Source organism: Gekko japonicus, unplaced genomic scaffold (assembly GCF_001447785.1).
Source record: "Gekko japonicus isolate JY-2015 unplaced genomic scaffold, Gekko_japonicus_V1.1 scaffold58, whole genome shotgun sequence".
NCBI lineage: Eukaryota > Metazoa > Chordata > Lepidosauria > Squamata > Gekkonidae > Gekko > Gekko japonicus.
Genome location: NW_015162475.1, coordinates 2,256,776 through 2,276,037, shown reverse-complemented (window position 1 = coordinate 2,276,037; position 19,262 = coordinate 2,256,776). Strand labels below are relative to the sequence as shown.

At 42.6% G+C, this 19,262-nt stretch overlaps 1 protein-coding gene across 1 annotated transcript in view; it reads left to right on the top strand.

The window, feature by feature from the left end:
* The first annotated feature begins 4,988 nt into the window (after nt 1–4,988).
* MLH1 (mutL homolog 1) overlaps nt 4,989–19,262 on the top strand; it is a 30,344-nt gene continuing 16,070 nt past the window's right edge. Inside the window, exons 1-10 of the mRNA XM_015405749.1 lie at nt 4,989–5,039; nt 5,827–5,986; nt 6,682–6,772; nt 6,884–6,982; nt 8,418–8,491; nt 12,501–12,573; nt 13,455–13,546; nt 14,676–14,718; nt 15,323–15,411; nt 18,540–18,652. Coding sequence (XP_015261235.1) covers nt 5,871–5,986; nt 6,682–6,772; nt 6,884–6,982; nt 8,418–8,491; nt 12,501–12,573; nt 13,455–13,546; nt 14,676–14,718; nt 15,323–15,411; nt 18,540–18,652 — 790 coding nt within the window. The 5' untranslated portion in view covers nt 4,989–5,039; nt 5,827–5,870. The remainder of the gene's footprint in view (nt 5,040–5,826; nt 5,987–6,681; nt 6,773–6,883; nt 6,983–8,417; nt 8,492–12,500; nt 12,574–13,454; nt 13,547–14,675; nt 14,719–15,322; nt 15,412–18,539; nt 18,653–19,262) is intronic.

Genomic DNA, 19,262 nt, shown 5'->3' with positions numbered 1-19,262 from the left:
CTGAATCGTACCAGTACACAAGTTACCAGTACACAATTTGGAGAACCGGGTTTGATTCCCCACTCCTCCACATGAAGCCAGTTGGGTGACCTAGGGTCAGTCACAGTTCTCTCAGAGCTGTCCTCCCGAGAGCAGTTCTCTCAGAGCTCGCTCAGCCCCACCTACCTCACAGGGTGTCTGTTGTGGGGAAGGGAAGGGAAAGGAGATTGTAAGCCACTCTGAGTGAAGGGGCGGGGTATAAATCCAACTCCTCCTCCTCCGATTGGAGGTGGAGCCTAGGGACGGCAGAGTGGAGCCTAGGGAAAGCAGAATTTGGGTAGGAACCTCAGCAGGGTACAATCAATGCAATAGAGTCCATACTCCAAAGCAGCCATTTTCTCCGGGTGAAATGATTGCCATAGCCTGGAGATCAATTGTAAAAGCAGGAGATCTCCAGGCCCCACCTGGAGATTGGCAACCTCTAAGCTAGCATGATCAGCTCTGAGAAGTTAAGCAGGGTTGGCCCTGGTTAATATTTGGATGGGAGACCACAAAGGAATTCCAGGGTTGTCATGCAGAGGAAAGCAATAGCAAATCACCTCTGAACATCTCTTGCCATGAAAACCCTACAGGTCATCATAAGTCAGTTGCAACTCGAGGCACTTTATACATGCGCGCGCACACACACACATATTAGTGTGCTGGATGTCACTTGCATATCCATTTGCACAACTGGATTCAGAGGCATTCTTAAGCTGCAAAACAGACATTTCAGGAGTGCAACCCCACCTAGGGTTGCCGGCTTTCCAGTGGGGGCCTTGACATCTCCTGGAATCACAAGTAATCTCCAGAGCATAGAGAGCATTTCCCCTGAAAAAATGTCTGCTTCAGAAAGTAGACTCAATGGCATTATGATCTATTGAGGTCCCTCCCATCTCTCCCACTCCACCCCAAATCTCCAGTAAGTTCCCAAACTGGAGTTGGCAACCTTAAACCCCACCTAGAATATTACACCACCCTAAAAAAAATACACCAGCAACTAGAAGCTACATTGGTTAAATACCAGGGTGACACCAACATAAAGTTATGTGTGTTGTAATCTGATTTCAGTGTACCTTGATTAGGAATAAAAAGCTGCCACCCTAAGCATTCAATTCATCATGCCTTGTTGTAAGCCCGCATAGGCAGATTATGAATTATGGTCGTATATTTGATGGCAGGGAGGGGGCTCTACATTACAGTTCCACTGTGCAGGAGGTAAAAGCCCAGAGGTGATAAACACTACAAACTGCTTCAAGAGGAAATGCTTTGTTGACAGTCCGCAGCATGTGATTAGAGATGTTTGCAGTGAATCAACAAGCCTGTCATAAATAGCCCTTTAGTACTAGTATGTGTCGATGATACAAGGTGGAGATCTCGGGGAGGGGGGAACAAGCAAGAAAACCCCGTCTACTGATTTTAAACAATGACACTTCCTGAAGATTTTGACAGTAACATAGATGCTTGGCCTAAGGGAGAATGCTAAATATTTAGCTTGTTATTTCCTAGAATACCTGAGTCACATGCTAGAGCTGTAGTGACATTTTAGCTGCAGGTCAGAGAATCTGCCTTTGTTGAAGAGCTTAGTTACAGTCCAGATACAAAAGCTTTTTAAAAAATCTGTTATTCATAAATCCAGAAACATACATCCAGAAACATACATCTTTCAAAATCAGAGTCCTTTTGGTATGTATGAATTGGCTGTTGTATCCCCACCTACACTTATAACTAGAACAATTGATATGAATATTGACATCTCTAGAAAATCTGGAACCAGAATGCCTCATTGTGATGCAATAACCTACTCAGGTATTTCAGTTCATGTGTATTTTATAGACTAAGAAGGTTCTTGAATATGAAAACTATGAAAGAACCTGTGCAGTCTGATTACTCAAAAATTAGGTTCTACTGTGTTCCAATAAATCCAGCTTTGAATTTGCTGTTAGGGAAGAAAGGCAGTATCTGAAAAATTTAATAAATTAATAAATAACATATGTATGTGTCAGATTACAACCTAACAGTGCAAGCCAATGCAGAATTACTCCAGTCTAAGTCCACTGGTATCTAGATATGGGCACAAACTGAACTGAACTTTAAATGGGGTTTGCAGAAAGCTGAAAAACAGCTGAGCAGTGTGAAGCAGCCTGCTCCCCACCACTCAGCTGTTTTGGGCTGTTTTGTGCAGTCCCTTAAAAGTTCAGAGTCCCTTTAAACCCCTGCTTTCTGCTCTATCCACAAACTACCATTAACTGTTTTAAAAGTCTGTGGAAGTTCTTGATGGTAGATCTGTCATGAACTTCAGTTTGCAAACCACAAACAGGGCAAGATTTGTGACAAATTTTGCTTCGGAGTTCAGTTCCTGCCCATCCCTACTGATATCTATGGTCTGAAACTGGACTAATTCTGCATAGGATTGCAGTCTTATTCAGGGTTCTCCAGGGTATTATTTAATGCTATTTTTAATTGGTTCATTGGTACATTTGCTACCCACCCCCAAGAACGTATTTATGAAGAAAATATATACCCAGAATGTATACATATTATCGTTCTTTCACAGACTTGCTGCTTTGTCACTGTTGGTTTGTGGTCAGTTCCCAACATCCTGAGTCTAGGTGTATCTGCTCAGAAGCTAGTCCCCTTAAATTCAGTGGGGTTTACTTATTAAGTATAAAAGTTTAGCAAGGGACACTGGCAGCATTCTGGCAGCTATTTTGTTTATTTAAAGAAACATTTTTATGCCACCTTTCCACCTGATTGGGGTCTCCAAGTTGGTGAATATGAGAACAATGAAAACATTTCAACAATTAAAAACTGCATTTTAAACTACAAAACAATTCAGTAAAAACACAGAAACATACAACACCAGAACCAGGGAGGATGGCCAATTGTTACTGGGGGTATCCCAAATAAAACAAACAAACAAACCGTAGACCACCTCAGTGCCACATGAGATTAGCATCTCATTGGGCCAATGTACCACTGGAGCAGTTTATGTCTATTATGTGATTTCTTTCCAGTGTTTCAGTTGTGCTCCCCTGGAATAAGCCGTTCCTCTTGAAGCTGCTTAAGAAACTCCCAGCATCTTTTGCCTTCCTTCTATGAACTCTGTGAAACCCCCCACCCGAAGATGCTAAAGTTCAGTAATGAGTGGAATTGCTTTGAGATCGTTTTATTGTTCCAAAGGCAGACTAATAACGTTACAATCTAGAATAAAAAATCTTTTTCAGCCCTCAGGAGCTGCTACTATATAATGGCTGGCAGGCTTGGTACAAGCATGCCCTCAGGTGAAGACATCTCAGGTTTTCCCATGTGGAGGGCCTGATGGATTACCAAATTTGAAATCAGAAAAGGATATCCCCAAATCTGATTAATGGTGTTGGCATTAAAGGCACTATCCAATAGGCACCTATGACAGTCGATAAACATTATTCAGAAGAGTTCTTCAGGTTTCAGGGGGGGCCCACCACCACCCCCAATTCTTGAACAAACCTCTGAGTTGGGAAGCTGCTACTGAGTGATCCGTTTTGAGATGAAGCACTGCTTTAAAGAATTAAAATGTTATATCAGGGTTCCCACAGTGGAAGCTATGAGTGCCATGGTTCCCACTAGTACTTCTGCTGGTATCTGCCAAGGTTTTCAGAAAGTGGGCAGGGCCATTGCAAGGCAGGGCTTGTTATTGTCTGCCCTAAGGGGGAGGAGGGCGTATGAGTCTATGGCTGCAGTACCATGGTGCTTAGATCTGCGCTAGTTCAGTGCTGTTGGAAAGAATCCCAGCACACGTGCTAGGCAATCTCCCTGAAATAGTGATCCCCAATGTGCTGCCAGCTCACTTTGCCTCCCCAGAGCATCTGTTTTTCCAAAACGATCAGTCCACCAAGGAAGTCTTTTGGAAACAGCTGCTGTCATCATACTGGGGTGTTTGGCTTGCAATGTCCTTACATTTTGCAATGGTTCCTCTCAACCATGGAAACCGATTTTGCTATGGAGCTCTCTTATTTATTCTCAGAATTCTAAAAGCAGCTCCGCAAGACTGTAGATCCCTACCGTAAAAGACTGCAATGTACCCTTTCTCGCCGTTTACTAGAGACTATTGCAGAATAAAGAAATACAAGGAAAGAACAAGTATAGGGGGCCATCAAACAATAACCCTTGACGTGGAAATGGCAGGAAGTGTGTAAGCGTTCTACAAGTATACAAGGAAAAATACATGTATGTTCAAAAAATGCGACAGCGTTTGTTAAAATACGTAGTTGCTCTAAATCCTTTATAACAAGATAGCTCCAGATGGGCTGCAGTATTGGTCTGAAGCAGCAGAACAAAGTTCGAGTCCAGTGGCACCTTTACAACAAAGTTTTATTCAACGTATGAGCTTTCGTGTGCATTCACACTTCATATATCTGAGATACATACCCGAAGAAGTGTGCGTGACTGCACACGAAAGCTCATACCTTGAATAAAACTTTGTTGGTCTTAAAGGTGCCACTGCCACTGGACCCAAAACCTCGTCTTTATAACAAGCAAACAAAGAAAAAGCGCTTGTGATACAGACATCCAATTGCAAGACAATCCCAACGCCCTCAGCTTTGTGCAAACAGGTTCTGATCAGCTAGAGACAGACAAGACGAAACGACCGAATGAAGCCCATTCTAGGCAACTACAGAGCAACAGCACAGCTGCGCCGCTGAAGACGACAGCCGCTCCGGAAAGTAGTGAAAGTCTTCCTCGGCACACGCCTTCTCGGTGCGCAAAGACTTGTGGGAACTATAGTCTTTTCGCCTCCTTTCCCTTTCGACGGAAATACGTTTGTGGAAGAACCCGACTCTCCGCCTTCTGCGTGACTGACATCCGCGCAGCCCAATTGACAGCACGCTTGAACGTTTGCCATAAACGGCCTGTTGTTTTGGCGGGAGAGTGTTGCCTTTGCTGCTGCCGCTGCAGCTTTTGGCAGGCGCCTGACTGGAGAAGGGTCTCCTCGGGAGGCTCTTCCCAGACAGGTGGAGGTGGGCTTTCCGACCCCTGAGGTAAGAGATGGAGGTGTATTGCTCTCTTCGCTAGGCTTTGTTCGCTTGCATTGTTTCCTGTTCTCGGTTTCCTTCTCACGAGAGATCGGGGGAGGAGGAGGGGGAATTAAGGAGTCGTTTCCCTTTTCGTTGCCCTTATGGACCATCTTGCTTGGTCTGCAGGTCCAGAATCACCCAATTAGGCCGCCGAACCTCCCCCCGCCCCATCACTTACATCCCTAAAACACTCCTCAGTGCGTTTGGGCTCCCGTTGCCAACCTCCAGGTGGGGCCTAGATCTTTCCTGGAACTCCAGCTGATCTCCAGAGGACAGAATAAAAAGACTGCCTTGGAGAGTGGACTATATGGCATTATGGCTGCTAAGGTCCTCCCCAGGGCTCTTTTTGTAGAAAAAGCCCAGCGGGAACTCATTAGCATAATAGGCCACACCCAACAGCAGGTACTCATTAGCATATTAGGCCACACCCCTGACAGCACAGCTCATTAGCACATTAGGCCGCACCCGCATGTTACCAGAAGTGTGCTTATCCAGTTGTCAAAACCCAGGGCTTTTTTTGTAGCAGGAACTCCTTTGCATGTTAGGCCACACACCCCTAATGTAGCCAATCCTAATGAGTTCCTGCTGTTGGGTGTGGCCTATTATGCTAATGAGTTCCTGCTGGGCGTGGCCAACTCGGGAGCCAGCCGGAACTCCGTTCCTGTGCGTTCCTGCCCAAAAATAGCACTGGTCCTCCCTTTCCCAAACCTTTCCTGCCACCCCCTGACTTCAGGCTCTGTGTGTTCTACAGGTTGTATTTTCTGACCGCAGCAGGTTTTTTCTTACGCTCCCACCATGGCTCTGATGGCTGGTATGATCCGGCGGTTGGATGAGACTGTGGTGAACCGCATCGCTGCTGGAGAGGTCATCCAAAGACCAGCTAATGCCATTAAGGAGATGATGGAGAACTGGTAACTTTGCACCTCTCGGGGGTATCTGCTTAGTAGTGCTCCTGTCTAAAGATGTTATGCTTTTGGAAACTTTTATAACATTAGGCATTCTTGACTTGACCCAGCAGATTTACATAATGAGCATCAAGCTTTCAATATAAGAACATAAGAACATAAGAGATGCCAATGTTGGATCAGGCCAAAGGCCCATCCAGTCCAACACTCTGTATCCCACAGTGGCCAACCCATGTTGAGTCTGCCTCAATAGGTTTTGTTCATCTATGCTAATCATATGCTAATCATAAATAAATTAGCATTTTTGTTGAAACACTTGTCTGCCCTAAGACACTAGGAATGGATTTCTCAAATACGGCTTTTTATGGTCTAAAAACCTGTAAAGAAATAGGATGTCACAGGCCATAAAATACCTTAAAGTTGTTTTAAAAGTAGCCATAGAGATTGACACTTTCTTGATGAGGTCCTGCAGTGTTTTTTGTTTTTTTATGGGGATAGTGTCTGATGGGTCTAGCTCTTTGTGGGAAAAGCACTTAACTACATAATAATTAGTCCTGGAATTCTCATTATCTGCTGTTTCCCTGTGCAAAGAAAAGGGTGAAATCAGGCTCATTTGGAATAAAAATAGAATTGAAATAGAATATTTTGTGACAACTTGCAGTTTGTTTCTGAAGACTGAAATCTGTTTCTTGTTCTTACAGCTTGGATGCCAAAGCTACTAGTATCCAGGTGACAGTTAAGGATGGTGGTTTGAAATTAATCCAGATACAAGACAATGGCTCTGGTATTAGGGTAAGTAAATCTAGTTTACACTGCAGCAGTTAGGCTGTGTTTAAGGTAGTGCTAGCAACACTTGAGAAAACTCAGAAGAGGTTACCTACTAACATCTGTCTTTTTCTGCAGAAGGAGGACTTGGATATTGTGTGTGAGAGATTTACAACAAGTAAATTGCAGACTTTTGAAGATTTAGCTAGTATTTCTACATACGGGTTTAGAGGCGAGGTAAGTTACCCATGTTTAGAAATAGTGTATTATGGGGGAAAAATGATAAAAGCACCAAAGTTCTATTTGTTCCCTTTCTCTTTTGTTCCATCCAAAATATATCAACAGTTCCACATAGCGAAGCGAACACTGTTTTCAGAAATTTTAGATACAGTACCTACTTGTTGCCAATACTCCCTCTAAGCTGTGGAGTCTTGTGAGCAGAAATTCTACTTTGTGAGTTACTGGAATTAAAACTGTGAGCAAGCAATTTTGCTTCTGCATAAATTAGTTTGCTCTGGAGCCATCCTTCCTGAGCTAAGACCAAAATGTGTGAGCCGGAGGCTAAAAAACTGTGAATTAGCTCACGGTAACTCAGCTTTAGAGGGAAAACTGCTTGTTGCTTTGCAAGGGCAGCAGGATGGTGCTGGCTGGTGAAATGTATGAACTTAGCCCAGAATTCATTCACTAATAAAACAAACTTATATATGTCCAGTGTATTCAGTGGGGTTTACTGCCAGGTCAATATGCATAGGATTGCAGCAATAAATAGTGTTTTTTTCTGTTTGCACTGTTGCAGCTAAAACAAACCTGTATGATTGAGCTTCATTCAGGAAACATATATAAAATATTTGCATAACATTGGCCATGCTGAAAGCTTTACGTGTGATGGCCAGTACCTTGAACTGAAGACTTCACCTTTTAGTTTCGATTTTCAAACAAGGAAAAAGTGTTTTAAAAGAATATATTCAACTACCATGATTATGAAAAATCCAAATGTTTCTTCAGTTGCTGTGCAACTTGGTTTCTTTGTAGGTTTATCAAATATCTGGATTATTGTGTTCTTTATCTCTGGAGTTAGCCTTTCAAGAGGACATAAGAAGAGCCTTGCTGTATCAATCTAGTGGTTCATCTAGACCAGCATCCTTTCTCACATAGTAGCTAATCACTTATTCAGGAGGACCATCAGCAGGGTATAGAGGTCAAGGCCTATCATTGGTAACTTACTGCCTCTGATTATGTAGGTTCCGTTTAGTTACTGTAGCTAGTAAACACTGATGGACCTATCTTCCATGAATGTATCTAATCTTCCTTTAAAGCCATCTATGCTTGTGGCCATCACTGCATGCTGCATATTAAACAGCAGCTTAAAGCCTTTAAAATAAAACTTGTTTCCCTGATTTAATGAGATGTTTTCATTTGTTGTCTAATGTTGGATATGCCAACTAATTAGATTCTAAGGGGGTCTAATTAGAAGATTTTTGCTACTGTTGTTATTGATACATTGAACATATTCCAACAAGGTAGTAGGTACCACCTTTTAAGAGTTTGGCAGTACCATCCTAAGCAGAGTTAGACCTCTCCATTGACTTAAATGGATTTAAAAAGCAGTGACTTTATTTAGGATTGCATTAGTTGTCTTACCTGGTTTTAAGCATGCATTCTTTCTCTCTAGGCGCTGGCTAGTATAAGTCATGTTGCCCATGTTACCATAACAACTAAAACAAGTGATGGAATGTGTGCATACAGGTATGTATATTTAGTTCTTAAATGTAATAAATTTGTAGGAAGGAATGATTAAAGGGATGCCTGGCCTGTATTCTGCCATCTCTGGAGTTTTGCCATGTTTGTCTCCGTACCTGTAGCCCTTTTCTGACTGCTAGAAAGTTTATTTATTTACATAATCTAGTACTGTGCTGTTCTCCAAGATAGGGACCTGAAATGACTCACAACAACACCCAGTTTAAACAAACAGCAATATAAACAGATAAAGTGCAATAAAGAAAACAACCCCCCCCCACCAAAAACAAACTCTGCATAGGTTTTTAAGCCAGTGGCCACCTGTTCAGTGTTTGCAGGCTTCAAACCAAAAGCATTTTGGCTCATGCCTCTTTCTGCATCTAGGCTTTGTAACGGCAGACAGAAATGAGACTGCTGAGATGGGGTGCAGGTGGAAAGGTGTTCCCCAACGGTTCCCCTCCCTTTGCTATTTCCTGTGGTCGCAGGACCAGAGGAACAGCCGTGTAAGCTGGGGGACTGCAGCGAGGAGGGGGAAGGGAGTAAGATCATCCCCTCCTTTCTCCTCCTGATCAGATCAGGCCCTCATCCGCTTCATATTCTCTGTCAGCATGTGCCATCTCCGTGCCTAGATCCCTGGCATGCTTAACAGTGCATGTACAAACAAGACAACGTAGTTAGTTTAAACAAGATATTGAGCACATGCAGTACTCCCTGGGTAAGTTCTTCCTGCTCACTCAGTGTTAAACAAGGTCTTTGTGCAGCATAGTAGCTAAAACTGAGCTGTGGGACAAAGTATCTTGCTCCAGTCTGCCTCTGCTAGGTATCACAATCTTTAAGCTGAGGACCTCTGTCTGTATTACGGAGGTAATACTGATCTGTTGTCTGAGACTGTTAAGAGGATCGTTGAAATAATGTATGCAAAAAGCCTTTAATGCTCTATAATACTGTATCAGTGTGGAGTATTATTGCTTAACTTTGTTTACCATAAAGAGCCTGGTAAATTGATCTCAATTCTTAACCCTTCAGTTCAGTTAGAGTTTAGTGGCCAGTGCTCTAGGGCATACATTCCTGCCATTGTGGGTATTCTCAAATATGATTTTCAGCATTAAGTCAGATGCGTGCTAATCTTATTGCATGAGCTCCACTACCACCCAAGGGATTTGGAGCACTTCCCTGTACAGAATAGTAAATCACCTGCCTCCTAGGTGTGTGATGATGAAAGCTGCACAACGCGCCATACTTAGCAATTTTGAAGGTGACATCTCTGTTACTATCAGCGAACATTTTCTTGAGGAGACTTTGTTGATCTTTCCCTGGGAAACTAGAAATTACTGGTACTACCAGTGCCTCCCGAATCTGTTTATAGATTTTACAGTAAAAAATTACATGGCTTAATGTCTCCACACTCTCATCCCCACATGGGCATAGGCATTCTTCTAAAGGTGTCGTCTTATATTTGACTTCCAGTACTGCAGTAGGCAGCGAATCATATCTTAGCAGAGTGAAAGCCCTCCTATAATTGGGATTCTCTAAACTGTTAAGGCATCAATAACGGCCTATTTAGGGTGTTCAAATCAATTATATCACTTTTCAGTCTATTCAGATCATGTTGTCTTTCAACATCTAGAATCCTTTGTTTTACCACAGACCTCGCTTGATCTGTAAATTAACCAAAAGAGAGACAGAGAACTTGAAAAATGACAGGATGAAATATGCACCTGAAGGGAATATCTGAAACAGTTGTGAGTTGTGAGTAGCTGAGTGATTCTGGAACTCTTTCTCTCCGGGAGAAACTAAGCTGCCCCCTTCTGTTGTTGTCTGGCATTCCCTCAGTAATCCCTCCTTCTTGAGGTGTTTTTAATGGTTGTTTGTGTGTGTGTGTATTTTATTACATCGTACATGTATTTTAACTTTTAAATTGCTTGAATGATGTGGTTTTGGTTTTGTTTAAATCGTTTTTAACGCATGTTTTTACATTATGTATTTATTCTGTTGGCCCTGATGAGGGCAGAAGGGGTATAAATTTTATAAATAAAAATAATTAAAAAATGGATATGAGGAAAAATTAGCTAGTTCAGATCCCTGAAGCTTAGAGTAGAGAGATCTGGGCAGGGGGGTGTCAACATTTTTCTCTCTAGCAGAATTCCTTGCAGCCCCCCTGCTTGCGTTTTGCTAACAGGAAAACCTCATCCCATTTTGTAGTATGGTATGGAGGTCTGTTCAGAGAAGAAGTCAAAATTAAGAATACATATTCTGCTCATGTCATTCAGACTGCAAAATATGGGAAGAGGTTGGACCTACCTGAGGTCAGGGATGCAAAATCGCCTGACTCTCCCTGGTCCAAAGGACGCCAGATTGGCCATCACCAGAGCTAGGGCCTGCTCAGTGGCGGCTCCATACTGGTGGAATGAGCTCCTGGAAGACATCAAGGCCCTGTGGGACCTTTTACAGTTCCGCAGGGCCTGTAAAACGGAGCTCTTCCAGGCCTTTGATTAGGAGCCGCCACTGATGAACTAGCCATTAAAAACCAGACCATAAGGCCCTTACGCTACCGGAACTTAGAACTACTAGGACACCGGCCAGCTATATTGAACCACCTATGGAGATTGTCATCTGCACTTAATTGCACTTTAGTTATACTTGTTATATGGAATGGACTTTTAAATATTGTATTTATATGGTGTTTTTTTTTGTTTAACTTATTGTACGCCGCCTTGAGCCTGCCTAGGCAGGCAAGACGGGATACAAATCGAAACGAATAATAAATAAATAAATACATTTAATGTACACAAGCATGTTAAAGAATATAAGATGTCATGAAATCGTTTTAAAAAATTAAGAATACATAATTGTCCATAGATATGAGTTTGGCAGATTGTCAGTGAGGAGAACAGCAATGCAACTAAAGTATTGAGGAATAGAGCACTAAGAGTAATAGATCATACAAAAAGAACTGTCATTCTGAAGGACTTGCACTGATGGATCCTACAGGGAAATTAACACAGCTGTGGTAGTTTAAAAAGGCTTTTGTGAGAACCAAAGCGTCAAAGGATTAGCAGTCTTCAAGCAGCCAACTTCAGAAAGAGAATTAGCTTCTCCTGTTCTCTTCCGCATTATGCTATCCAACATTTAGCCACTAGAGGTCCGTCGTATTATTAATGCAAAGAGCAGCAGTTATTTTTCAAATGTCCCTTTAAGGGTTTTTTTGTACAGTAAATACCAATATAGTGCAGGCTATTGGTCTGCAGACTGGAAGGTCTGTAGTTCCAGACCTGAGTGCTGTGTGATGGAGTGAGCTCCCATCTCTGGCCCCAGCTCCTGCCAACCCAGCAGTTTGAAGGCAAGAAATTGCAAGTAGATAAATAGGTACCACTTCGGTGGGAAGGTAACAGTGTTCCGTGCGCCTCGGCGTTTAGTCATGCCGGCCACATGTCCACAGAGAAGTCTTTGGACAGTGCCGGTTATTTGGCTTGGAAACGGAGATGAGCACTGCCCCCCTAGAGTTGGATTCGACTGGCTTTCAAGCAAGGGAAACCTTTACCTTTACTATATCTAATCCACGGCTGCTCTCTGAATCGAGTGCATAGGTGTAAGATAATCCCCAGCCAGCACTGTTTATTAAATTGTAGGTATTCTGTGAGGAACTGGGACCTGCTGTGCCTAACATTGTACAGCTCAGTTTGTAGTTATCCCAAAATAAGTCACACTCTGTTTAGAGACGCTTGCACAGAATTGCACCTCTGGTCCCCCTTTGGGGTGCAAAGCTGCCGGAGGCATTTTTGTTATGGTGACATTGCTTCCTGTGAAGTCAGTACTGTCCAGTTACTGCTCTGCCATCTGTGACAGGCCTCCGTGTGTCCTAAACGACGACTATGAAATTCTGAATCTCTGCAGAACCAAGCAAGTTGGCTTACAAATGGCTGAGTGATGAGAGTATGGTGTCTCTTTTGAAAGCGCTGTTGACTTGAAACAATACTTGTGGAGTAATCTAATAGTGACTGTTTTATTCTGCTTTTAGAGCAAGCTATTCTGATGGAAAATTGAAAGCCACACCCAAACCTTGTGCCGGAAACCAGGGAACTCAGATTGTAGTAGGTTATCTGCCCTTTACCAATGTTTGCTTTTCATTCCCACTTAGTCCTGTCACTTTTCTTTTGTTGTGGCATATTCCTAGTATATGGAAGTTGTTGCTAGAAACAGCCCCTAAGAGCACTTTGGAATGTCTTATCATCATCATTGGAGTGTTTCCCCCCACATCGAAACAGTAATAATGAATGTGCCGCAGATCACGTGCAAAGTTTTTTGTCCTCATCAGCATCTCATATGCTTAGGAAGAAAGGCTTCCAGATCAGAAGATGAGGCTTCAGGAAAATTTGAGCCCTAGCATCTCTGTGTTCATCTAGAAATTAAGTGCTAGAGACTGTCTTAAAACCTGAAGCAAGAGGTTTATGTATGCCACTGTGGAAGTTTGTAGCATTATCTCTTGAAATAGTGTTATTCGTAAAAGACACAAATTTGCATGTGGTAAAGTTGAAAATTGTCTCTGTATGTCTCAATTTCTTGTAGCTCTCACAGTGTCTTATGGAATTCTTACAATTTTTAGTTGATTTGCAGTCTTTTACTGAGGTATGCTTTCTTTATATTAGCATCACTGAGGATCCACTAAGCTTATACCGCTTCAGCCTACATTTAATTAATCAAATTAAAACCTTCAGTTTTCAGGCTGCTCATCCTGCACAAACTGTAACTTTCTCTACAGGGCTTGTACCAGAACATTTAAGGTTGAGAATTCATATTAGATGTAACCTAGGATAACGAATGAAAAATGGTTCACTGCTGGGATTAAAAATTGAAATTTTGTCTAGTAATCATGTTTATAGAATTACGGCAGTGTGTTCATTTGGTTGGTTCGAAAGGATATTGTGAATAGTGCAACTGGTGTCTGTTTTAACCTGTCTGTTTTTCTTTGCAGGTTGAGGACTTGTTTTACAATGTAGCCACCAGGAGGAAAGCTTTAAAGAATCCAAGTGAAGAATATGCAAAAATACTGGAAGTCGTTAGCCGGTAATGTATTAAAATAAGAGGCTTTTGGTTTCTGCTCTCTGCCTGGTGATGGAAGCTGCTGCGGGTCCCCCGAGGGGAGAAAGGTGGGAAATAAATAGAAGCCAAGAAATAAATAGAAGCCAAGAAATAAAAAGGTTCCCCTTAAATTGCTAGATTGGGACGTTTTCTTTCTCGTTAAAGCCAAGCATAACATCTTTGATAAAAAAACAATAATTCAAAATAGCAAGAGAGCTTTCATGCTGAGGTCGGTACGGTGGCACACATACAGCTGGAGCTTGGTTTTCACCTGGAGAAGAATCCCACTGAAGCCAGTTGAACCATTGCCATAAAAATCGTGATCTCTGAAATGGACCTGATGGTTGAGGAAGGACTGCAGCCTTGTTTCTGCAAATGTGAGACAGTGAGGGAGACCACACTGATTTCATGATGCTTGTCAACTTGGTGAACTGCCTCTGCTCCTGGGATGATATATCCTGCAGAAGAAAATCATCAGCCTTTGCCTTGTTGTGGGTCAGATAGTGGGCCATGATTGCTTAAGCACTTGCTAGACCATTCACACTTAATTTGAGTGCAGGACAAGTGTAATAAAAATCCCTTAAATAATGTAGGCGCTGCAGGAGCCCTGTGATCTCCCATGTCTCTCCTTCATCTGTTTCCCACTAACATAAACGTGTGTGTGCTGTCAAGTCACGGCCATCTCATGGCAACCCCAGCAAGGGGCTTTCAAGGCAAGTGATTAAGCAGAGGTGGTTGGCCCTGGCCTCCCTCTGCAGAGTCTTCCTTGGTGGTCTCCCACCCAAGTACTGATGCTGCTTAGCTCCCAAGATCTGACGAGATCAGGCTATGCCATGCCGCCTTCCCTTCTCTCAGTGACATACAGTTAAATAAAATGGGACGTGTGGTATGATGTCATTTGATTTAGAGTTTTCTCTCCACTTCACTGACCACTGTTGGAAAGGGTGGGGACACCGGGGTGACATCATGGCGCCTGTGCAGAAGAACTGGGTTGTCAAGGGAGAGGGGAAGTAATGTCATGGTGACTGCACTGTGGGGAAATAATGTGTGTTGAAAATTTTCGCTATTTTATATGCTCTAGCTTAGGGTTTTTTAAAAAATCTTTTCTCCCCAGATACGCCATTCATAACTCTGGCATCAGTTTTTCAGTTAAGAAGGTGAGTTAAATAATTTGCTTGTGTTGAAATTACAGGGATGCTGAGGGTGTCCTCATAGCTACTTTTTTGCCTATGTCTGCTCGGGAAGGGGTGGGGGTCCCATGGTTCCCCTTGTCTGCATCTGATGAGAGAAGTCACCCAGTGTTTTTGAGTCAGTGTGCAGATGACACCCGACTCTGTCATTTTCAGGTGAGAGAGTGGGGCGGTGGCTGTGTCTTGTATCACTGTTTGTAAATGGACTGGGTGGTGGCATATTGAAATTCAAGTGATCACTTACTCAAGCACTTTAAACTCTCCCCCCCCACCAACAATAACCCTGTACTGCTCAAGGCTATAATATAATAAAAATGCCATTTTGTTTACAATATGTTTGAAATTGTTTGGGAGAAAAACTCTTCCCGCATATTGCCAGGGCGATTAGTCACTGTGCTGCTGTGTAGTCATTTTCTTCAAGAGTCTAGCAAATATTGGCATATTGAAAAAGTGTGTCAAAACAAGTCTGTTTTATCAGTATAGCTTGCCCCTCAGTCCAGCTCTAATATTGTTCTTCGTAGCATGCATCAAAAATATTAGTAAATACAAGGTTAATGTCTTCCATTTTCAGCAAGGTGAGACAGTAGCAGATGTCAGAACGCTGTCGAACGCTACAACGGTAGACAATATTCGGTCCATCTTTGGGAATGCTGTTAGCAGGTATACCAATCCCAAATGCAGTTTTGCTTTCAAACAAGTCTTGAACGTTTTAAAGTAATATAATTAAAAACGTTTAGATTAGAAGCATTACATGTTGTGGAATGGAATACAGTTAGAATTTGACCAGCAAGTTTCATATTGAAATGGCCTTAGTGTATTTAGTGGTTTTAGTGGTTTTAGTGGTTTTAGTGGTTTTAGTGGTTTTTAGTGTATTTGTCAAAGGGAATGAGAAAAAGGAGCCTGGGGGAAATTATATAGTACTCTTGACCTGAAAGGCTCTGCATATCCTCGTCCCTATACATATCTAGAGGAAAGTATATGAAACTTTTAGGAATGCCTTGTTTGATGGGTGTACAACATATCGTCTGTGGACAGCATGCAGCTTGTGGGCCCATGTTGTGTGCCCCCCTCCACTTCTCACCATGACCCTGGTCTGCGACACGATGAGAAGTTCCTCCCTCCCTGCAGAGAAGGCTCCGAATGGTTAGTGTTATAACCCTTCCCTGCATGAGAAACTTCCTGCTGTGTGTCTCAGAGCAAGGGAGTGGCAAAAAAATTGGTGGAGTGGGGTAGGGTGGAAGACCAACTCTCAGCAGCTCTCTGGGCTCATGGGATGCCGTGGATAAATCTCCTGTGTTGGTGGGGGGGTCAGATCTCCCCCTTCCCCCATGGGAAATTTCTCTGTTGCATCCTGGGGGCTTGCAAGGGAATTAAGACTGTCACCTGAGTCCAGACAACAACAGAGGTGGTGTTCAGTCACCCCCCACTCACACACAGTTACATGAGCCGTCGTGGAGCTAGCTGATACGTCAGGGGGGCCCCACTTAGCTCCAGTCAAGATCTGATACAACCCATGTGACTGAGTTGTGCACTCCTGCCTTGATGGTTGTCTGTACAGAATATCCTCTGATGGCACCAAGACTCCTGTTGCCTGAATGTAATCGTAAATGAACACTTAGATTTAAATTAGTATTTAAAACACTATTTAAAGACAGGGTCTGCTTTAAAAAGGACCCCGAGCTGCCCTTTCAGCAGTTTGAGACTTTCAGCTGTAGTTGTAGAAAGAACGTCTGCCCTGTAATTGTACAGACAACCTAGAATAAGTAAGCAGAATCATTTGCTGCCTGTACTCTAGGACTTGTGCCAACATTGGCATAAAGGTCAGTGAGAGACGGTTTCTAAATTTAGAAATGACAGTTACAGCTCCAGGGCTGAACAGTCAGTGTGCATGACATGCTAGCCAATGGAGTGCGGAGTAGAGAGCCTCACTTGTCTCAAAGAAGCTGGCTCACAACTGAGTTATCCATTCAAAAGGGCTTGCGTGGCTTTTAAGTGTCCTCAGCTGTGTACAGCGTCTTGCGTGTTGATCACCTGACCTTTGATTTTCTCCAAAGGATGTAGGTGAAAGTGCACAAGCACATAGTAAGGGCTAGTGTGTTAAGATACACTGGTAGGTAAAAAGAACAGGGTACTACTATTCATACTTCAGTTCAAGATACTAGTAGGGCTTCACTTGAAATAATGTTTTCTTTGGTTTCCATTGTATTTTGAACATTACATTTCAGTTGGAAGTTATTGTCAGAATAGTGAAAATGTCCACTGATGGAAGGATCTTCCTGTGACTTCTCCGCCCCCTGACCCCACTACATCCCAAAATGTCCTCTGAAATGCTGCTTCTGTTGGGCAAAGGAGTTTCTGGGAATGGTGTGGAGGGGGAGAGTACAGAAGTTTGGGGGGGATAAGCCATACTTCGACCGGAAAATGGGGAGACAGATCCAATAGTTCCAATATTTGCAGCTGAAAAATCTCATTGAACAGCTCTCGGAACTGGGAACTTTCTGAAGAGAGCTGACTAATTTTGAAAAAATAATTAAATGTTATTCCAACTCGCCGAAAGGTACGTTGTCTAAATTGTACGATGCGATCATTTTGGAGGGAAATCGCTCAAAACTGAAATTTCAATACCGTTGGGAGGAAGATTTGATGGTACAATGGGAGGAAGTGGACTGGGGCAGTGTGTGGTCCTCTCCTGCTAATACCTCCAACATTTTCAATATTAGACTGCAATTTTTCAAACTATACTCTAGATGGTATATGACCCCTCAGACATTACACAAAATAAGCTCTAATAACGAACCGCTTTGTTGGAAGGGCTGCGGGCAGACTGGCACCTTTTTACATTGCTGGTGGGAGTGCCCGAGGATTGGCAAGTTTTGGGAGGAGATCCGAAAACAGATCACGGAGATGACCTCGATCGATCTTAATTTCAAGCCTGAAATTTTCTTACTTAACCGGTGGGATGCCGACATCGATAATAGGAACAAAGAAATAATCTCTTTACTTCTCGCATCAGCGCGCCTATCAGTTGCCTCATGTTGGAAATCCCCGCTGCCACCCTCAATATCTGCCTGGCACGAAAAAGTGTGGGAGCAATTTGTGATGGCTAAAATCACAGACAAAGTAAATAGGGCACATTAGTCTCAACCCCCTAATTCCAAATTTGAAGCTATCTGGTTTCCAATATTCACATATCTCGTTGCACATGACATACTACCTGCAAACTTAAATTACCATAAGTGGTTATTGCTGTGAAGGTTTAGTTCATTTGCTGGATGGGAAAAAGTCAATGATTGTTATTCTCATTACTCTATTTCTGTAGACCAATGTTCTTACGTACTGTATCTCTTAGTGGTAAGGCTTAGCTTCTCACTGATATAGACTTAATCCTCTGAGTGCTATTGTAACATACTTCTATGATGTTGTTTCTATGTTATTGACAAAATGAATAAACAAATTACAAAAAAAAAAGAAGTTGGGGGGGGGGAAGTGCAGTAATCTGCAAAAATCATCCTTCCATCAGCAGAAATAATTGGTTGGAGCCAACCCTAAGATTCAAGCTGTGTACATTACATGGGGCACCTGGGTTTGGATCTCCTGGTGGATTTTTAATATTTAAAAGTAGCCCGGGGTGTGGCATTAACTGAGTCACGGTATGTGGGAAGGTTTTCAACCTTTTTCATAAGAAGCTTAATCCCAGAGTCCACTTTACCAAGGATGTGTCCTGTACTAGAAAATCAATCCGAAAACTGAGAAAAAACGAATTGTCATTTTATCTAAAATGCCTCTAGAGAATTGATTGAAGTTGGCTGTGAAGATGAAACACTGGCCTTTAAAATGACGGGCTATGTTACCAATGCAAACTATTCCGTGAAGAAATGCACCTTTTTGCTTTTTATTAATCGTAAGTACAAAAGTATGTGTTTCTCTTAGTCTGCTTTAAAGTAGAATATTCTGTGGCACTTTAACAAGAAGCAGCAGTGCCAGATGCTGAGTACTGTTCCTTTTTTGAAGGGACTGAAGGGAAAAGCTGGTGGTGAAGTTAGGTGTTTTCTGCCTGCAGAGTACATTTTGGAGGATTTGAGAGCTGGAGTGTGCTTTAGTACAACATTTTGTAATAAAAGTCCCAACATCTTGCTGTTTGCATTTGTGATGGTACAAGTCTGCTTTGCTTTGATCGCAAGGCCATTTTAGACTGAGGAGTTTGCAAGCTGAATCTGTGCGCCAGGCAGTCCACATGGATCCTAGCAGTTAGGATTGCTACTGCTTTCCAGAGTACACGGTCAAGTGGTATAGCAGCTGAGGGACTAAGTCACAATTGTAGTACAAGTTTTCCTTGTGCTTCCTATTTGGCACTGGAATAAATGGCCATCTGGAAGAGATTCAGCTTGTGTGTATGAGGCGTGTGTGTCAGAGTTGTGGATCCTACTTCTGCCACTCATCTGAACAAAGTTTGCTTGTTTATTACTGATACCTTTCCTTTTGGCTCAAGTTTGAAACCTTCCTCCAATTTA